Genomic DNA, 22,479 nt, shown 5'->3' on the forward strand with positions numbered 1-22,479 from the left:
TATTCAAACACATTTTAATTCCACATACCAGAGGCCTTGGATGCCTTCTTTCATCCCCTGTTCAATTTAGTTAACTCATTCTCATCCTTCACATTCCACCTAATATATCACTTTCTCTGACCTTTCAGACTATATCACACTCCCCATTATATGCTCTCACAGCACCTATATAATTTGTAATTTTCACATTTATTTTGTGATGGTAGAATGTTGGCCATGTCCTACCATATGTACTATCCAGGGGAGCAGGAATAGTGTTTTTTTGTTTGTTTGTTTGTTTGCTTTTTTTTCTAATTACTGTATCTCAGAAACCTAAAAGAGTGCCTGGAACATTATAAGTTATCTAAAAATATCGATTGCATGAATGAATTAATGGATAAATGATCTTATATAGTGATGTACTTTAGAATAACTGGAAATACTCTAAATCGCTCACTGTTATCTCAATAAATAATTTGAGCCTGTATACCCGGAAAAAACCTCAAAGTCAAATGTTCTTTGTTCTCAGTTAAATTCATGCCCATGAGTTTTCATAAGAGTCCTTTTGCACAAAACTGAAATTGTTGAGGACACATATCTAAATTAAAATAACCCCCACTCCTGCAAGATGTAAGCTGTAATTTTCCCTACAAAACTATTTTGAGAACATTTCTATTGCTTTTGAAAGCCTCTTATTCATCTCACTCCTTGTTTCTTCCTAGTCTCGCCCATTCAACAGCAACTGCACAAAAGTTCTGGCACAGTTAGGTCAATGTTTGACACCAAGGGAATCTATTCCCATATCCATTCTTAAATATGTGTATTCTAAGCGAAGATAATAGGTAGTAGTTGATACAAAAGAATAAATGTTATAGGATGTATAATGATAACTATGCTGAAAACCAGAGGAAAAGCAAAGATAAAATGTCCCCAACTTTTATCACCTACAGCTGTATCAAGGCAAGGCAAGACTGAAAGATTGATCCAATAACAAAATAGAGAGTCCATTGTTTAATTTAGAGTGTATTACTTATTTAAACAGTGAAAGCATGAGTAATCAAAGGTACCAGATTCACATGTCCCTTGTACAGGGCAATATCAAAATAAAACAGGTCAGATCTCATGGATGGGAAGACACCCTCTTGCTGAGGATCCAAATTCACGCTGTCATTAAGCTTCATGGCCTGTAACTCTACCCTAAAGGAATAAGGAAGCAAGTCTCATACTTCATCACAATCCAGGAAGCAATGATAAACTGTCTGGTGACAGTCTCTCAAGGAAATTTAGGGAGGCAAGTGAGAAATGTTCCCAGAGCAGCAATTCATGACCCTCCATGCTCTTATACTTGCAGGAGGATCATGGGGTTTCTGCCAAGACTTTTGTCAGCTGCATTTTTACAGTGCGTATGGGGCCTATGTGGACTCATGCAAGGTTGCTGGGTACGATGGTGCAGTCATGTTCCTACAGACTGGTGAATGGAATCTCCTCCAAATCACCATTATACTATGTCTTAGACTGCCAGATTGAAGATTAAGGAAGGTGAAAATATTTTCCTTATCCCTTTCTGTAATTAATTAAACGCTATTATTATCTGCCATTATTTGGTTATGAGTTTTGAATGTTATTTTCAATAATGACTTTATGCATTTTTTGAATTCTTACTTTCTTAACATTTCCCCATGTTACCAGAGACCAGTGACATGACAAAGTATTTGCCTAAACAGTAGCATAGAATGTCCTATGAATTTCCCTCAAGACAATTCATACATGGTTTCCTATGGCTTGCTGTTAGAAAATCCTTTGTTTGAGAGATTATATATTTGAAAGTTAACTTCAGATTTTACAAAATATATTAAGATAGCTTAACCGATGACAATAACTAGATTGTAGGCTTCTTGAGAACTGCAGCTGAAGTGAGTACCTTGCAGGGGGATGTAGGCACTAGACACATGGTCTACATTAAACAAATGCTTGTAAGTTGTCTTTTTTGTTAAAACATTTTCTCTTTTGTCTTTCACTAAATAGAAACGAAATTAATGTCACTCTGAAATTCACCAGTCGCTTTCTTCGTCCTGCTGAAGCTTCACTACTATTAATTTCAAAACCCAAGAATGGAGTAAGAGGAATTACAATGACTTTTGCTCTTAAAGGCAAAGTTCTCAATTTTAAAACCATTGTAAGTAAATTTTACCTACTATGCCTTTGCTTTTCTTATCAGACCATGGAGTATCAAAAGCATGGTTATTGTTCTACATTTTATCTTTAGGCAGCTGTTTCTTGAGTCATCCCTGTGCCATGGATACTTGTGATTTATGTTAAAGCAGTTATGGGCCTGTGTCTGTGTGTTTGCTGGACTAAGGGTGGATAGTTTGTGCAGTAAAAAACGACTTTCCTGTACTCTGGCAGGACCTTTCATCAGTTTATCTTGTGTGTCCTGTGGATCAAATCTATTATAAAGATAAGGCTAATGCTGGCATTTATTGAGAGATGACGATGTTCCAGATAGAGTTCTAAGTGTTTCTATTTCAAAGGGTGGGGAAGAGAGATTTTTAAATCTTTATAAAATGGTTGTGACATTATTATGATTGACTTTTTGTAGCCATTATCTCTTCTAAATGTTAATTTCTACCATGGATGTATAATACAGAATAAGTAAATTCATTAGATTTCCAAATGGATTATAAAGAATTTAGGTGTGCAGGGCAAGAGTGGTAAGTAGAGAAAATGAATGTAGAATGGTTGAGTGATGGCCCATTGTTGAGGAGGGCACTGAGATGCTCATATGGACAGACTGCCTTTTGAAACAACGATGCTCAGAACAGGAAGTGGGCATTTGGCACTTCCTATGTGTGATCTTATTTCCTCCTGAATAATGAACATGTACTTTTCCCAACCCTCTCACACAAATTATCTGAAACAAGACATTGTTTTGTCACATGTGGCTAAGAGATATGGCTGGGCTTAGCCTGTCATTGGTGGTTATGGGGTGGACATGAAACTGTTTACTTCCCCATCTGCCCCCATATGGTCTTAAGTCGCTGGGAAGCAGATTAGATAACAAAAACAAAATAAAATAAAATGATAAAATAATCTTTCTGAAACTATAGAATACCTAGAAAGTTTTTCTCCATGGAATTTCTTTTGACAGTGGAAAGTATTGTCAGTGTAATATTAAATGGATGGTTTATAGATTTTTAAGATTATATTTTATAATTCAGAAAGTTCATTTTTTGTTATTATCACGTGGTAAGATTTTTTTTTTTTTTACTTTAGGACATTATAAAATGTGAAAGCCCATGTTATCAATTTCAGGAATTCACTGTGAATGTGAAAAACCCCTTCCATACTGCTGGGGACTTCAAGTAAGTTATTGCTTTGGTGTAAATTCATTACAATTTAGCTATCGCCACTCTGAAGAGACATTTGTAATTTTCTTTCTTTCTTTTTCTTTTTCTTTTTTTTTATTTTTTGAGATGGAGCCTCGCTCTGTGGTTAGGCTGCAGTGCAGTGGCACCATCTTGGCTCACTGCAACCTCCACCTTCCAGGTCAAGCGATTCTCCTGCCTCAGCCTCCCGAGTAGCTGGGACTACAGGTGCCCGCCACCACACCCAGCTAATTTTTGTATTTTTATAGATTGGGTTTCACCATGTTGGCCAGGATGGTCTCTATCTCTTGACCTCATGATCCACCCACCTCAGCCTCCCAAAGTGCTGGGATTACAGGTGTGAACCACTGCGCCTGGCCGTAATTTTCTTAATCTCTTCAACATGAACCATTTCGAGCAGAAATTTTATGTGTTCATATTCCTATAAACTTCTAAGCACCATCAGAAAAACTTAAACAACTAATGAAAGTGAATCAGTTTTACTGAAATGATCATACTAAATTTATGTTTTGTCTGCAAGTTGTTGAAATTCAGTGTTCTTTCAATTTTTAAAAATATATATAGTTAATAGACTTTTTACTTCTAATTTTATTCTGTACATGTCCAAAATTGAAAAATAGATTTAAGCAGAAAAAAACATTTTTACTTAGAGCATCATAACTAATTTATACTGCACAATCAATGTGCATGTGTTCACCTTAAGATTTAACAATAACAAAAATACATATTTGTGATGAAAAGACAATAAAATTTTCAAGCATTATTTAAAGACACAATAGAAAAGTAACTTCCTGGAAATGTACACCACATTGAGGAAGAAGATGGAAGGTGATACCTTCTGTGCTTACTAGTAATTTTGGTCATTTTGTTAAAAAAAAATATTGTTTTGAAACAGTGATTTGTAAATACCTAGTTCCCCGGTGTATGTGAGAGAGAATGTGATTGAGTGCAATTTTATTAAAGTGATACATTGGAGTATAAGGAACACAAAATTTTAGAATATGAGGTGTGTTAACACAGTACTAAAGTATGCCCGTAAGTAGGCCAAATGACTGACTGCAGTTCCTCAGAGAAAAACAGGATCAAACAAATTTAGTCTTACATTCTAGTGTTAAAGCAGAAAGAAAATCTGGATATTCCAGAAATTGGGAGAATATTACAGATATGTATTTCTCAAATAAGAGTAATATTTCAGCATGTCTTTATGTTATATCTCAGATTTAATTAAAATGGTTAATGCTTGTGAGGGGTTTGTGGTTTGATAGGAAGCAAAATTGTTAATCAAGTGATTTTAACTATATCCTTCCTTATATGAATATGTCCCACAAACTTAGGCAATGGACAAATAAACTCAAAAATATAAAACCAATCTCAAAATGTGTAAAATCAATATTGTGCAAGAGGCATATATTACGTTTGAAATTTTAACATAATAAAATAGATTGAATAAGAAGGAATTTGACCAATTAATTAATATAGAAACTATTTTTAAGTTATAACCAATATAACAAGTGACCCAGTTTTTAATATTACAAATGATTGACTTGGTTATTATTAGCAGTCTCCTATTAAACATACTTTAAAATAAAATTTAAAAAATCGCCATATATTCCCCAATATTGTATGTATAAGTGGCAAGAATTGATCATGTCTTATCAAAATTTCACATTACTTTGAACAAATAAGCCAATCCAGTCTATATTTGACAGAGACAGGATTAGCTGACCAGGTTGTTGATTCCCATGCCTCACTCCCAGACTGGTGATTCCCGAAGTCTTCTTTTGCAAAACACCACTATTTCATGCTCTATAATGCTATTTTTTTTAATTTTATATTTAATAAGATTTAGTTTGCTAGTACAGTATTTTGTTGAGGATTTTGCCCGTGTGATTATAATATTTAATAGTATAATTGCCTTTTTCAGTGATTTGTCTGTTTTTGTATGATTAATATTAATCTTATAGAATTATTTCTGAAATGTAACCTTCTATTCTATTGTTTGGAAAAGTTTGTGAATGACTGGTATTAATTATTTGAATGTTTGATATAATTCACAGGTGAAACAGCCTGGTTCTGAGCTTTGCTTTGTGGAAGTTTATATCATTACTAATTCCATCTCTTTGCTATGAGCCCTTTCAGATTTTCTATTTCTTCTCAAATCAGTTTTGCTATTTTATTCCAGAAATTTTTGCATTTCTTCTACATCATCTAATTTGCTGGCACAGAGGCTTTCAGAGTATTCCCTTATAATCCTTTTTTAATTTCTGAAATGTTAATAGTGATGTTCCTCCTTCTATTCCTTATTTTAGTCATTTAATTCTTCTCACTTATATTCTTGATCAGTCCAGGTAATAATTTGTCATTTCATTGATCTTTCCAAAAAATTCCTTCTGCTTTCCTTGGTGTTCTCTATTGTTTTTCTGTCCTCTATTTCATTTCTGCACTAACTTTTTTTGGATATTACTTATTTCCTTCTATTTGCTTTGTGTTTAGATGTCTCTTTTTTCTCGCTTCTTAAGGTGAAAATTTAGATTATTATTATGAGATTTTTTTCATAGAGGCATTTTTATCTACATATTTATCTCTACGGACTGCTTGAGCTTCATCTCATATGTTTTGGAATATGTTATTTTATTTTCATTAATCTTAAGTTATTATTATTATTATTTTTGAGACAGAGTTTTGCTCTTGCCCCCAGGCTGAAGTGCAATGGTGCGATCTCAGCTCACTGCAACCTCCGCCTCCCAGGTTCAAATGATTCTCCTGCCTCAGCCTCCCGAGTTGCTGGGATTACAGACACCCACCACCACACCCAGCAAATTTTTGTATTTGTAGTAGAGACGGGGTTTCACCATATTGGCCAGGCTGGTCTCGAACTCTTGACCTCAGGTGATCCCCCCACCTTGGCCTCCCAAAGTGCTCGCATTACAGGTATCAGCCACCATGCCCAGCAATCTTAAATTATTTTTAATTTCTTTTTGATTTCTTGCTAACCCACCAGTTATTTGGGAGTATGTTGTTTAATTTCCCCATGTTTGTTAATTTTCAACTTTTCTGTCACGAATTTTATTCCATTTAAGTTAGAGAGCATACTTTGTATTATTTAAATCATTTTAAATTTATCAAGGTTTGTTTTATGGCATAAGGTCCATACTGCGGAATGCTCATAAGAAGAATCTATATTTTGCTGTTGCTGAGTAAATTGTTCTATAGGTGTCTCTTAATTTTAGTTGGTTTATAGTATTGTATAAGACTTATATTTTCTTGTAGATTTTCTGCCTAAATTTTTCTATTCATAATGAAAAGGGCAGTATTTAACTATCTAACTATTAATGTTGATCTCTTCATTTCTCCCTTCACTTATGTCAGTTTTACTTTCTGTCTTTTGGTGCTCTAAAATTCAGTGAATGTATATTTATAGTAATTTTATCTTCCTGATTGTTCATATAAAATGTCTCTATCTGTAGTTACAATTTTTGTTTTAAATTCTATCATGTCTTCTATTAGTATAGCTACTTCAACATTCTTGTGGTTGTATGTATGATATATAATTTTTTGTCCTTTTACTTTCAATCTATTTTTATCTTTCAGTCTAACATATGTCTCCTTTATATAGCATATTGTCAGATTTGGGGGTTTTGTTTTGTTCTTGTTCTTGTTTTTGTTGTTGCTGTTGTTGTTGTTGTTGAGATGGAGTCTCGCTCTGTCGCCCAGGTTGGAGTGCAGTGGCATGATCTCAGCTCACCGCAAGCTCTGCCTCCCGGGTTCACACCATTCTCATGCCTCAGCATCCTGAGTAGCTGGGACTACAGGCGCCTGCCACCACGCCTGGCTAATTTTTTGTGTTTTTAGTAGAGACGGGGTTTTACCGAGTTAGCCAGGATGGTCTCAATCTCCTGACCTCGTGATCCACCCGCCTTGGCCTCCCAAAGTGCTGGGATTACAGGTGTGAGCCACCATGCCTGGACTTGTTTTAACAGCTTAATTAAGATAACATTGATATGAAAGAACTGCAGGTATTTACTGTGTACATTTTGATGAGTTTAAACATGTGCAAACACCCATGATACCATTACCATAATCAAAGGAACAGAAATTTCCTCCCAGAGTTCTCTTGTGTCCCTTTGTTTTCTGCTTGGTTTGTTTGTTTGCTTTTTGGTAAAAGCACTGAGCATGATATCTACCCTTCTTATATTTTGAAGTGTATGATATTGTTAACTATTGGCACGATATTTTATAGTCGATGTCTGGAACTTATTCATCTAATATTACAGTTGAAACTTTATACCCATTGAACAACTCTCCATTTCCCTAAACCCACAACTACTGTCAGTCATGATGGCCTTCTTCGCTTCTATGAGTTTGACTAGTATAAACACTTTGTATCAATGGAATTATGCATATTTGTAATTCTGTGACTGACTTATTTCCCTTAGCATAATGTCCTCCAGGTTCATCCACATTGTTACAGATGCAAGACTTCCTCTTTTTTTCAGTCAGAATAATATTCTATTGTATGTATATGTATATATTAAATTAATCACTGCTTTTGATTGCATTATTTAATCAATTCGCAAATTTGTTATTATTGACACAGTTGGTTTTACTTTTGCCAATTTCCATTTAGTTTGCTATATCGTATGTCTTTTTGTTTGTTTCTCTATTAGTCCATGACTTCTTTTTTTAATAATAGTGTATATTTTTCAATGCAGGATTTTAATTTCTAATGGCTTTTTCAATATATTTTTGAATTTGTTTCCTTAATGATTGCACTAGAGTTTACCATAGACATTTTTACTTATCATAATCAGCTTCAGATATATACTAGCTTAATTCCAGTTAGATTCACAAAGTGTTACTCTTATATAGCTCTATTCCCTTTCCCTTCTTTTCCTGGTGTTAGTGTCATACATATTACATCAGTATTACACACCCAACAATATATTGCTATAATTATTATTTTATATAATTTGTATGACTTTGAGAAAGCTGGGAGAAAGTATATTGGTTTGCTAGGGTTTCCATAACAAAACACTACAGATCAGATGGAATAAACTACAGAAATTTATGTTCTCAAAGTTCTGGCAGTTAGAAGTCCAAGATTAAAATGCCGTCATTTTTACTTTCTTCTGAAACTTTTCTTCTTGGCTTACAAATAGTTGTCTTCTCATGTGGTCTTTTTTCTGTGAATGTATATCCCTGATGTATCTTTGTGTTTTCAAATTTCCTTCTTCTTACAAGGACATAATTCAGATTGGATTAGGACGTACCGTGAGGGTCTTAATTATCTATTTAAAGGCTCTTTCTCCAAATACAGTCACATTTAGAGATACCAGGGTTAGGTCTTCAAAATATGAAGTTTGAGGGGACAAAATTCAGCCCATAACAAAGAGCAAGTATATATCTATAATTTTTATATTTTAACCTTCCTATTTAGTATTTCCATTTCTCTTCATTTGTTTGCATGGATTGGTGCTACCATATAGAATAATTTCTGTGACCCGATCCAGCTTTCATCTCACCCACTTCATTTTTTGAACGTTTTTTCTCCTATTTTTCCTCTCTCCTTTTTTTTGCATATAATTTCATTGCCCACATGTTGTACTTAATGGTGTGCCTACCATACATATGTCAGATTCTATTTACTTTTTTTTTTCATTTTTTTCTCTGTTCTTCAGAAAAGAATCTTCAAGTTTGTTAGTTCTTTCTTCCCCCAGTTCAAATCTACTATTAAGCCCTTGAGTGAATATTTCTTTCTCTTATTGTAGCTTCCATCTCCAAAATCTCCATTTGTTTCTTTTTTTTATAATTTCAGTTTCTTTGTTGATATTCTCTATTCGATGCCACATTGTCATCATGCTTTCCTTTACTTCTTTAATTATACTTTCCTTTAGTTCTTTGAAGATATTTATAATGGCTATTTTAAATTTGATTTCTGTTCAATCTGATACCTGGGTTACTCTAACAGGCAGTTTCTACTCTCTGTTACTTTTCTTCTTCTTTTTTTTTTTTTTTTTCATGTGTTTCATAATGTTTATGAAATAGGGTAGACATTGTAGACAATATATTATGCCAATTCTAGATACGGGTTCTGTCTGCCCCAGGTTTGCTAATGTTATTTGCACTTCTAATTTTTTTACTGACTGTCTGGGTTATTTTGGTAATGTCTATCTCCCCCTGCTCAAACCCACACACACATGGTGTTAAGGCTCTGATGTTGCTTGTCAAAGGCCACAGTCTTTGGTATGCCCACAATTACCCTGGGATTACAGTGGTTTTGGCAGGGCTCCCTGTGTGTTTTCCTGACCACACCCTTCTGTTAAATTCCCTACATGGGGTGGGGATGTATTGGGGGAAACTGCCCCCAATGTTTCAACATGGGTCCTTTTCTGTTTTCCCTAAGTGTCAGCCAGTCTGAGAAATAAAGGGAAAGAGTACAAAATGGAGAAATTTTAAAGCTGAGTGTCCGGGGGAGACATCACATGTCGACAGGTTCTGTGATGCCCCCCAAGCCACAAAACCAGCAAGTTTTTATTAGTGATTTTCAAAAGGGGACAGAGTGTACGAATAGGGTATGGGTCACAGAGATCACATGCTTCACAAGGTAATAAAATATCACAAGACAAATGGAGGCAGGGTGAGATCATAGGACCGGGGTGAAACTAAAAATGCTAATGAAGTTTTGGACATGCATTTTCATTGATAACATCTTATCAGGAGACAGGGTTTGAGAGTAGACAACTGGTCTGACCAAAATGTATTAGGTGGGAATTTCCTCGTCCTAATAAGCATGGGAGCACTACAGGAGACCGGGGCTTATTTCATCCCTTATCTACAACCATAAAACAGACATTCCCAGAGCAGCCATTTCAGAGACCTACCCCTAGGAACGCATTCTCTTTCTCAGGGCTGTTCCTTGCTGAGAAAAAGAATTCAGCGATGTTTCTCCTATTTGCTTTTGAAAGAAGAGAAATATGGCTCTGTTCTGCTCAGCTCTCAGGCAGCCAGACCTAATGGTTATCTCTGTTGTTCCCTGAATATTGCTGTTATCCTGTTCTTTTTTCAAGGTGCCCACATTTCATATTGTTTAAACAATTTGTGCAGTTAACGCAATCATCACAGGGTCCTGAGGCAACATACATCTGCAGCTTACAAAGATGATGGAATTAAGAGATTAAAGACAGGCATAGGAAATCACAAGAGTATTGATTGGGGAAGTGATAAATGTCCATGAAATCTTCACAATTTATGTTCAGAGATTACAGTAAAGACAGGCATAAGAAATTATAAAAGTATTAATTTGGAGAACTGATAAATGTCCATGAAATCTTCACAATTTATGTTCTTCTGCCATGGCTTCAGCCAGTCCCTCCATTCAGGGTCTGTGACTTCCCGTAACAGGGTTGGATAAATTGCTCTTCAAGCTAATTCAGTCAACTTCAGACCTCTTTGAGAAAACTGTTCTATAAATCATTGTTTGAGATTTTTTCTGACTCCAGGAGGACTTCTAGCAGTCTCCTTCTCCAGTTCTCTCCAGCAAACTAACAGGCCTATAGTTTAGCTTGTATCTTTGTTGATCTACCAGTCTCCATCCAATTGTATTTCACCACAACTGGCAGTGTTTCTGAGAGCACACTTTCACTTGAATTTCTCCACACATTATTGAAAATGAAATCAGTACTTTGAGAAGCGATTAGGAGCTATTCATTTTAAAGCCTGCTTCTCTCCTCAGGGAAAATATCTGATCCATGACTCTAGAGCTGGAGGTGGGGACAATGGTGCACTTTTTCTTCAGCAAACCCTCCATTTTTGGAGCTGAGTGCTAGGTGGGCAAGGGGGCAAAATAGCCTCAGGATTTTTTGACTTGCTTCTCTCAGTATGGAACTACCACCTTACAAACTGGGCAAGGGCCATTGGGGTTTCAGTATTTTCAGCAGTGCCACACTCACGTGAGAGCTTCAGTCCATGAGTGGGTGCTGGGTAGAAGAAAGGAGCTTCTCACTGCCTCTCAACTGCACTTACCGAGAACCTAGCCTCAGCAACATGTACTGAGGTGAAAATGTTGATGTCCCATGCCTCCCAGAAACATAGGCCTCCAAATGGGAGCCAGGGGAAGGAAGAGCCCTATGTTCTTGGCAAAAACAGTCTGAAACAAAGTTTCTTTTTTGTTGAGCTTGAAAGGAAGAAGGAGATAGAGTTCTTGGTTCAAATTCTACAGACTACTGGTTTTCTTATTATATTTTAGTTGATTTTGTTTAAAGATTTTTCTTAATTTGTTGTATGCCCTTAGAACCATCTCCAGAGAATTTCAAAGTGTTTTTTTGGGTTTCTTTGTTTGTTTGTTTTGTTTTTACTCATTTTCTTGGGGTGAGAGTCCAAGGATCTCTCGTGGTGTCAGACTTAATGTTTGTCTTAAATATTATTTTATCTGTTATTAAGATAGCCACTCCAGCTCCTTTTTTATTACTATTTTCATGGTATTCCTTTTTAAATCTTTTTAATCCCAATTGGTTTGTGTTTTTGAACCCAATGTTTGTCTCTTTTCTTTTATCCATCTTGTCAATCTTTCCTGTTTGATTGAAGTGTTTAGTCTGTTACATTTAACTCAATCTGTAATCTAGTAGAATTTATGTCTGTCACTTTTATATTTCCTTTATATATCACTAATGTCTTTGTTCATCTGTTTATCTGTTACTGCTGAGTTTTTTAACAGTTATTTTGCATACCATTTTATTTCCTTTTAGTTTCTTTTAGTTTATGATTTTCTAATTGTTTTCTTAATAGTTACCCTGAGGATTACAATCAGCATCATATAAAACAATCTAACTCAGATTAGTACAAACTGAATTTCAATATAATTCAGAAACTTTGTATCTGCAATGTATCTCTTTTTCCTAGCCTTTCCCTAGTGTTATTATACCAATATCATCTTAATGCATTATAAGCCCATAAAGCAGTTTTATATTTATTGTCCTACTCTAGTTTATTTTAAATGAGAAAGGCAAATATAAAGAGTTGCAAAGAAAATGAAAATTTATAGCTTGTTTTTAAATATATATTTACCATTGTAGTAACCTTTCTTCATGCCTTTTATTACCTCATGTAGTTTTGATTAATTTCTTGTGTCCTTTTATCTCAGCTGAAATATTTCTTGTGCCACAGTTCTGCTACTAATGAATTGTTTTAGGTTTTGTTTACTTTGGAATATCTTTTCTCCTTCATTTTTGAAGGACAGTTTTTTTGTTTTCTTCTTTTGTTTTTTTTTTTATTTTTTTGAAGGAGAGTTTTTTCTTTATACATTGTACTTCATCAACTCTATTTCTTGCAGTGTACTGAATACATAATCCTATTGTTTTCTATCTTCCAGCATTTCAGATGGAAAGTCAGCTGTTAATCATATTAAGGAGCCACTGTAGGCACTGAGTCAATTTTGTATTGCTACTTACAAGATTGTCTATATCTTAGCCTTTCAACTGTTTAATTATTATTATCTATATGTGGATTGCCTTGAGTTTATCCTACAAAGTGTTCTTTGTGCTTCTTAGATGTGTAAATTAGTGCTTTTCATCAAATTTTAGAAGTATTCATTCTTTATTTTTAAAATGTTTTTTTCCTCTTTCTCTCTCTCTCTCTTGTCTTTTGGAAATTCCCATTAGACTTATGTTGGTGTCCCACAGGCATCTGGATCTCTGTTAATTTTTCTTTATTATTTTTTCTTCCTGTTCCTCAAAATAAATAATATCAATTGACATATTTTAAATGCACTGCTTTTTTTTTTTTTTTGCCATACCAAACCTGCTGTTGAGCCCCTCTAGTAATTTTTAGTTTCAGGGATGTTATTTTTCAATTCTAGAATTTCTAATTGGTTCTTTTGTATCATTTCTATCTCTTTAATTGGTATTGTCTATTCGGTGACACATCATTGTACCCCATATGCAGCATCTTTGACATATTTTGGGGATCAGGCAAGTTAGTTTAATCCAATACATGGACATATTTTCCCCCATATGTTCTTCTCATGTTTCATCAGGCTTTTGTTTGACCCAGCTTCTGTAGCAATCTCACACATAATTGCTGTGGATTTATTTCAGCAAACATCCTGGTGTGATAGGTGTTCTCCCTTAAGTCAGGTCAAATAAAAACAAATACTTTACAAATTAAGGCTTGAAATTTTCCAGGAAGCAGCAAGACAGGTTAGATAATAACAATGCTCAGGAATAAGACTTTTTTGAAGAAGTCCAATGTCAGTCTTTCCCTCCTTCATGTTGTAAGCTACAGATTTTTACAACTTCCTTGGGTGCAAGCCTGCTGCAGAGCTGTCAAAAGGAGGATGGGAGTTACAACACACAAGTTACAATGCAACAAACTCCACTGTTCTTACCAAAGTTTGGCAGTTTATCTTGGATAAACACTACTCCTGAGATTGTTGCATGCCTCTCTGTATTTACCAGTGTTCTGAAAAAGTTAATTTTCACAACTCTTACCAGTGTTTTTTGTTGCTTACATAGAGGGATAAATGTATGGTGGTTCTAATGTTGTAATTCTCTGCCTTTCTTTCATTGGTTGTCTAGTTTTATAATTTGAAAAATATTTTATGTTTTAGCTTAGGCTCTTGCTTCTCAAAAGTGTTATCCTTGGATCAGTAGCACCAACATCACCTGGGAGCTTGCTAGAAAGACAAAATTTCAGGCCCACTTCAATCCAATTGAGTCAGAATTTGCATTTAATAACATCTCCAGAAGATTTGTTTTTACATTAATATTAGAATCATGTTGTTCTAGGTCAGCAGGTTTCAAAGTTTAATAAATGGGTGAGGCCAGGCATGGTGGCTCATGCCTGTAATCCCAGCACTTTGGGAGGCCGAGGCAGATGGATCACGAGGTCAGGAGTTCAAGACCAGCCTGGCCAACGTGGTGAAACCCAGTCTCTACAAAAATTCAAAAAAATTAGCTGGGCATGGGGAATGCGCCTGTAATCCCAGTTACTTGGGAGGCTGAGGTGGAAGAATTGCTTGAACTCGGGAGGCTGAGGTTGCAGTGAGCCAAGATCGTGCCATTACGCTCCCGCCTGGGTGACAGAGTGAGACTCCGTCTCAAAATAATAATGATAATAATAATAATAATAAATGGGCAAACTATATTAAAAGCATCTTAAGAACTTGTTTTAAATAAAGATTTCTGGAGCCCATTCCAGACCTGCTTAGAATTCATACAGGTAGAACTTTGGAAATCTGCATTTTGAACAAAATTTAAGTAATTATTATGCAGATTGAAGTGTGAGAGCTGCTGATTTAGAAACTGCAGTTATCAACTAGGATTATTCTTTTTTCATTTAACAGGTAGTTCATATTGCGTTTTTGCAGTTAATATTTATATATATTTTAAGAAAACATGTTCTTTGTATTTAAGCAGGGATGATTCAGACACATGTAGATTGCTATTTTAACTCAAAATGGTATATGCACAATGTATAAAAATATGATATTTATTATGTTGGGCTAGTCATTTTATTTGTGTGTCAAATTCGATGATCCTTGTGACTACTTTTTAGCCAGAACAGGTTATTACCAAAATAAATTTCTCCAATTAGTTACCTTGGGTTTATAGAAATATAAATAAATGTTGGAATATTCTTCTGCCTCATAATTTTATGAAATTTAGATGAGAATTTAGAATTTAGTAGCTGACTTTAAATTTAAATTACTCTCTGGAGAGGAATTCTTCTTTATGTATTTGCCTAATTGTATCTTAGTAATAATATAGGTGAATCTGGTAGTCTGACAGATGTTTCACAAAGTTCACAATTTACATTTTACTATATTTAATTTCATCTGTTTAAGCATTTTTAGTATTTAATATTCACACAATTCTTTACAATTCTTATATGAAAGCATCAGAAATATCAATTTAAAACAATAGGACAGAATCTGATGTTGGCATTAGTTCAACCACTGTGGAAAGCAGTTTGGAGATTTCTCAAAGAACTTAAAATAGAATTACCATTTGATCCAGCAATCCCAATAGTGGATATATACCCAAAGATAAACAAATCATTCTACCAGAAATACACATGTACTCATATGTTCATTGCAGCACTATTCACAGTAGAAAAGACATGGAATCAACCTAGGTGCCCATCAATGGTGGATTGGATAAAGAAAACGTGGTACATATGCACCATGGAATACTTTGCAGCCATAAAAATGAAGGAGATCATGTTCTTTGCAGCAACATGAAAGCAACTGGAGGCCATCATCCTAAGAGAATTGATGCAGAAACTGAAAACCAATTACCTCATGTCCTCATTTATAAGTGGGAGCCAAACATTGGGTACACATGGACATAAAGAGGGGAACGATAGACACTGGCAACTACTAGAGGACAGAGAGATGGAGGAGGCAAGGACTGCAATAATACCTATTGGATACTACGCTCACTATCTGGATAATGAAATCAATTATATGCCAAACCTCAGCATCATGCAATATGCCAACCCTACACATGAACTCTGAATATAAAATAAAAGTTGAACATTTTAAAAATAATAAAATAAAAAATAAAAATTTGACTGAAGAAAAAATGGAATAAGAAAAATAATGAGTTTTAGGATATAGGAAAGTGTTGCATTTTAGTTTATATACAGGTGCAGACGTGTGTGTGTGTGTGTGTGTGTGTATTATCAAGACTAAAACTTTTGATTAATTTATTGCTAGCCTAGTTTTTCTCCAAAAGCTAGGATTTGGGGATATCAACTGTTATATAATAAAAGGGGTTTCTTTTGATAAATCAAGTTTAGATATTTTATTCTTAACAATATTTGACACAATCTGTTCACTTCTGAACGTAGAATTAGCCATTCACGACATGAATTTCCATGACATCTTTAATTTACTGCTAGGGCATCATTTGTATACTATTCTTACCCTATGATGTGAGCAGCCTGGGGCAAAAATGTTTGTGTTTCCAGAACCTCATGTCCTACAAGTAAGAAACAAATGTCGCTATAACTGTTTCTTGAATATATGAGCATTGTCGTATAGGAAGACTTTCCGTTGCTGTGTGATTTCAGAAGATGGCATAATTATTAATGTACTGATTGACTAGCTACCCACATCTCATGTCCATTCCTGAAACATTTTGCTTTTTTCGGAATAGGTTTAGAAATTATGAAACGTGGCAGGGCGCGGTGGCTCACGCCTGTAATCCCAGCACTTTGGGAGGCCGAGGCGGGCGGATCACGAGTTCAGGAGATGGAGACCATCCTGGCGAACACGATGAAACCCCGTCTCTACTAAAAATACAAAAAAGTTAGCCGGACGTGGTGGTGGGCGCCTGTAGTCCCAGCTTCTAGGGAGGCTGAGGCAGGAGAATGGCGTGAACCCGGGAGGTGGCGGAGCTTGCAGTGAGCGGAGATCCGGCCACTGCACTCCCGCCTGGGCGACAGAGCGAGACTCCGTCTCAAAAAAAAAAAAAAAAAAAAAAGTTATGAAACATGTACAGCTCTGGTGATGTGTAAGACCAGTGTGATATTTCCTCTTTGTTTCTGGAATATAATTGACTAATCACTTATCTTCTAAATGTCCTTGCTATGAGAATTCAGTGCTGCCATTCCATATAAAAAGATACTATGTTTCACATATTTCCATTCCCGATCTTTCCCTTCTTTCTAACATATATCTTCTGAGTTGCAGAATGAAAGCACATGGATTTTTTAAACTGTAGTTTATTCTGATTCTAAGGATATTTTATGAATTATGGGAAAAATTTATCACATATCTGAATTTTGTTGCAATCAATTAAAAATAATTATTTCTTCATTTATTACAGTGTTATTTTGGTGGAATCCTCAACATTTGTCTCTTCGCCATCAAAGTTAACTGAATCCAGGCAATACCCAAAACATGAGTAAGTGTCTATATTTTGTACTCATAAGTATCTGAGAAAAAGTTTTGAGAAATAAGTGGTCAAGGAAACTAGTTATATAATTACACAATAGTTTTCATTTATTCAAAATGTTTTATTTACCTAATTCACACTCATATCCAAATACATATTTATATGTTACTAGATTCATGTGCATAAAAATCGAATAAATATGAACTTGGTTAAATATAGTAGATTTTCATGATTTGTGGTAGTTATGTTCTATGAAATTGCTACACATTATATTTGTGAATACTGAACCATTATTCCAAGAAGAAACACATATAATCATACAGATTATAATAGTAAATTCTAAAAATAACCCATCATGGAAGATTCTATTTTCTTTTTTTTACAAAATGAAAACAAAGTTCAGAAGTGTCAGATGACTTTCCTGACACTGCCCCAATAAAAGGCATCAGAGAAGGTATTCAAACCCTGTCCACTAGGCCTGAGTGTCTTGCATTACTCTGCACTGCCCACTGTTGTCTCTACCTCTTCTCATCTCTATACTTGTATAAGGATTGAAATAAGAAGGCCCCTTGTCACCTTGTTTGACCTCAGCTGCGAATTGGTGCAACCAGTGACAAGAACTTTTCACCACTCTGTGCATGTCCTTTAACACCATGAAAGCACTACAAGTATTGATTTTGGGGTTACAAATACGTTTTAGGAAGTAGGTGGATTTGCAAATACGGAATTCATGGATAACGAGGATTGACAGTGTTTAAACTTATTCTACCTACTTTATGAGGGCTATATTTAGTTTATAAAGACATTTGCTGAATAAAGAAACAGAATTTTTTAAAAATTGATTGTTTTATGTTGTTCTTCTGTTTTACACTATAGAATCACTATATAAAGTTAAGTACAATCAAGAACAATGTTATCACATTAAAGAGAGTTAGGTAGAGAGAAAATAATGTAGATGTCTATTAATGAAATGCATGCCTATGTTGATCATTACTACTATGTTTTTAGTTTATTTAACACCCTCGTTTGTCTTTGTATAGTGCTTGACAGCATCAATATCATCCTTTTAGATCCAAAAATGTATCAAGAGGCAAGAATTTGACAATTTAAATGACAGGAATTCCCAGTGTCATCAGAAACCATTAAAGTGCTTGTGCAGATCTTGCTAAGATTAAAATGAGTGCAGGTCTTTTTTTTTTTTTTTCAAAAGTGAATTGTATTTAACTTAACACTTTTGGGAGATTATATGGGCTGCATCTATTATGAGATGTTTGATTCCTTTAATGGTTATTCTGTGAGAAAAGTTATTAAAGAAGAGACCATTTTTGTCTCACTGAATTTGTTTTATTAAATGCCAATGTAATGCTTACATAGGGCTTTTGAAGTCTTTCTTTCATATTTTGCTTTAGTGAACACTAACATATGAATTGATGTATTGAACTATAAGGTAGTGTTAAAGATACCAAAAGAATAAGAGGATTGTAGGTATTTTATGTTAATTTCTTTGTAGATATGAAATTCAAGTTTTACTGAAGTATTGCTAAAAACACTTCTGTAAACAGTTCTCTCTAGATTTTTATATTTTCAGCCCCTTGATTCTTCTTGATTAAGTGGCTGCTTTGTGATTGTAGATTTTGCCTGGATGGACTTGAAATAACGTCTTCACATTAATTGTGTAAAATTTATAGTATCATATGGTAAATTAGAGTCAGATCTTGAAGTGATACTGTAGTTATCTGTGAATATAAAAAACGCAAAATTGAATCAGTGTAATGAAGAGAAAAATTGAGTATACTTTCAGGACTTGGAATACAAAATATGATTTCTGTATCTGAAATTTATCACATTTTTCTTTATATAATACACTGGAATGAGTTTGATTAGATCCAGAGTTCTGGGATTATTGAAGCCATGGAATCTAAAGCTACAAGTAAGGTTTTCATCTCTGTGGTATGCTCCCCAAATCAAAAAGAAAATAGAACAAACAATTATAAAAGCATTTATAATTTAATTTTTCTAGGAAAGGAAACCTTGGAAGTACTCATCCCAAATAATTACCAATTCAGCATGAAATATAGCTTAAGAAGTGTGTCTGTCATGGTCCCAAGCATTATTGATCATTCTTTCTCATTAGTGTCATACATTTTATTTGTAATGCTACACTTCCTTAGTTCTTCTCTCAAGCCTTTCTGTGATGAAAAACAAAACAAAACAACAACAGCCAAGAAAAACTTAAAGATGCTGAGACATTGAGTATTGGGTCAGAGAGAACATTGATCCCAAATAGAGCAGTCAGGCTTATGCAGATTAACTCTCCAAGGATAACTCAGAGTCATACATTTAAAATACTGGAGATTTACTCACGTGTAGCCCTGTGAAGACTGTCTCCTAAATCAAAGGCAAGGGCAATTCTTATAAAGGCAAAAGCCACAAAGTTTCTCAAGGAAGAGGGCTTGTCAATTAGTGCAGGCTCTTGGTTTATCATTTAGGGACTGGCATGAGATGATGACTGAGGCCCAAATCCGTATGTTGAATTGAGATAAAGTAGTCTTAAATTCCCACAAAAGGTTGTTTTTCTGACAATTCTAAAGAGAAGAAGTTACTATGGCTCCTTCATCTGGAATTCTGCCTGCATCCTGTGTAACACCTTCAGACTCTAGATCATGTAGCACGAAAGTCCGTATTCAGTTTCTAAGGGATCAACTAAACTACCAAGAGCTCCGACAATCAAATCCACTTCTTAGGCAATGGAAAGGAAGATGCACAAGGATAAAAGTGTGCCCTTTTTCTATTAGGGAGGTTTGCCAGAAATACCACACAGCACTTCTGTTTGTAGCCCATTGGCCAGATTTTAATTAAATGACCAAACCTGGCTGGAAGAAAGACTGGGAAACCTGCTTTCTCCATACACATCTAAATAAAATTAGGTTTTTGTCAGTGAGGAAAAAAGGAAAATGATTATTGGGGCAGTTAACCAAGTCTCCACCATGAAGGGACACAAAGATTTTTATCCCCAAGTAGCACAAAATAATCTAATATTTCATCAATCTGACTTCTTTGGCATAATGAGGCATTTCTATCTTTAAATATGTCTTAATAAAATAATACTTAGTAATGTTACACATTACTTTTAAAAGCTTTTTATTGTTTGTCTTGAAGAGATTTCCATATACAAACTGAAATTTAATAACATGTATTTTAAATCATGACCAGAATGAAAGTCCATAGTAGTGCCTCTATGATATATGGTCTCAATAAAATCCTAGTCTAATATCTATGTTTAATCAGCATGGTAGCAAGTAAAGCAAGAAAATGTTTTTTTAAAAACTCCATAAATGAACTGGATTTTTAAAAGAGGTTTTCTCAAATGTTCCTGTTTTCCTCTACTTAGGCACATGGTAATATTGCACTTCTCCACCAATGTGGAATTTATGTGTCGACATATAGCCTATTTGGCCAATGATATGTGAGGAGAAGTGCTATATGTTATTTCCAAATGGTAGCTTTAAGAACCTGTGAGAAACTTTTCATGTTCCCTTCTCTTACCATAACTATTATTGAAACACATATAGAAAGAAGCCTCCTGGTCGGGCATGGTGGCTCATGCCTATAATCCCAGCACTTTGGGAGGCCGAGGTGGACGGATCACTTGAGCTCAGGAGTTCAAGACCAGCCTGGGCAACATGGTGAAACCCCGTCTCTACTAAAAATACAAAAATTAGCTGGACATAGTGGTGGGTGCCTGTCATCCCAGCTACGTGGTAGGCTGAGGCATGAGAATCATTTATGCCTGAGTGGCAGAGGTTGCAGTGAGATGAGATTGTGCCACTGCACTCCAGCCTAGGTGACAGAGTGAGACCCTATTTCAAAAAAATAAAGAAGAAAGGAGCCTCCTTCACCAAGGATCCCTGAGTGTACCCTCCACCTTGATAGACATGTAGCATTAGCAAGAAATAAACTATTGTGCTAATCCGTTGATACATGAGGTTGTATGTTATTGCAGCATGACCTAGCCTATATTACTAACCGATACTCCTCCTCAGGTTCACATCAACTAATATCTCTCCAAATAATACATTTTCTCTTCTTAAGTGAGTAGTAAAGTATGAAATAGTAAGCATTGTTAAACTGGCTTTAAAATAATGATAGACTCTTCTATTTAAAAAGCCTCCATGAGCTGCTCTTTGTAAGCAACCAGATACATATATTATAAAATAACCCATTTGGAACCACATGAATGATAAAACTTTATATTCATCACACATTTTACTTTGTGGGGACATGATCCATGAGCATAATGAGAGCATTTAGTAAGTTCTTATTCTAATGAAACCCAAAGGAATTTTCAGGAAAGTATCAGTGTAGGCAACTAATTTTAGCCAAACCTTGAAATTAATGAATGGAACAGCTGGGCTCAGAAATGAGTACTTTGTCAATTATTTCTAATGGTTATAAGACCGGCTGTGTTTTTTTTGCCAGCAATATTGAGTTATTTAATCATTCAACAAATTCTTATTAAGTGACAACTCAGGCACTGGAAAAGCATAAAGATAAATAAGTCACATGTCTGGCCCTCGATGAACCAGTCACCAAGCAGAAAACAAAAATCCCTGCCAGTGGAGGAAGTTTTACAGGGAAGAAAGTATTTGTTATTATTAGATGAAAAAAATATTCTATGATCTGATAGCTTAGGAATATTGCTATCTAGCTATTATGGAGAATTTCATGGAAGAGAAGACATTTTAAAAGAAGTATTTGGTGTTTTCTCTTATAAACAAATCGTGATCTGAAATATGAATAAGATCTTCATGGCCAGAATCTAGAGAAGGAGGAGAACTTTCCTATGAGCACAGGAACATGGGTGAAGGGAATTCCAGAAGCAATGGGTAGGCGCATGCAAGGGGAAATAAAAGACGTATAAACTGCAGGGTCAATATAGGAGCATAGGAATTAATGTTGAAAAGGTAATAAAGTGTTTATCATTCTGCTTTGAAAGTAGTTCTCACAAACCTATGTTTTATTGTAGACTATATGCTCCATGAGCTTAGGGGCTTCATCATTAATCTCTATGTTTCAGAAGAGCTTGGCTCAGAATTGCAACCAAAAATGAAAGAAGGCCCTGATAGAGATAATTTTCTGGATCTTGATCCTTGTTTAAAACAAAACAAAACAAAAGACTGGATCCAGTGGCTCACACCTGTAATCCCAGCACTTTGAGA

At 35.0% G+C, this 22,479-nt stretch overlaps 1 protein-coding gene across 1 annotated transcript in view; it reads left to right on the top strand.

Annotated features, from left to right (window-relative positions):
* CFAP47 (cilia and flagella associated protein 47) overlaps nt 1-22,479 on the top strand; it is a 427,534-nt gene that overhangs the window by 204,547 nt on the left and 200,508 nt on the right. The window contains exons 38-40 of the mRNA XM_015127166.3: nt 2,005-2,155; nt 3,253-3,341; nt 17,192-17,269. Coding sequence (XP_014982652.3) covers nt 2,005-2,155; nt 3,253-3,341; nt 17,192-17,269 — 318 coding nt within the window. The remainder of the gene's footprint in view (nt 1-2,004; nt 2,156-3,252; nt 3,342-17,191; nt 17,270-22,479) is intronic.

This window comes from Macaca mulatta, chromosome X, assembly GCF_049350105.2.
Source record: "Macaca mulatta isolate MMU2019108-1 chromosome X, T2T-MMU8v2.0, whole genome shotgun sequence".
Lineage (NCBI taxonomy): Eukaryota > Metazoa > Chordata > Mammalia > Primates > Cercopithecidae > Macaca > Macaca mulatta.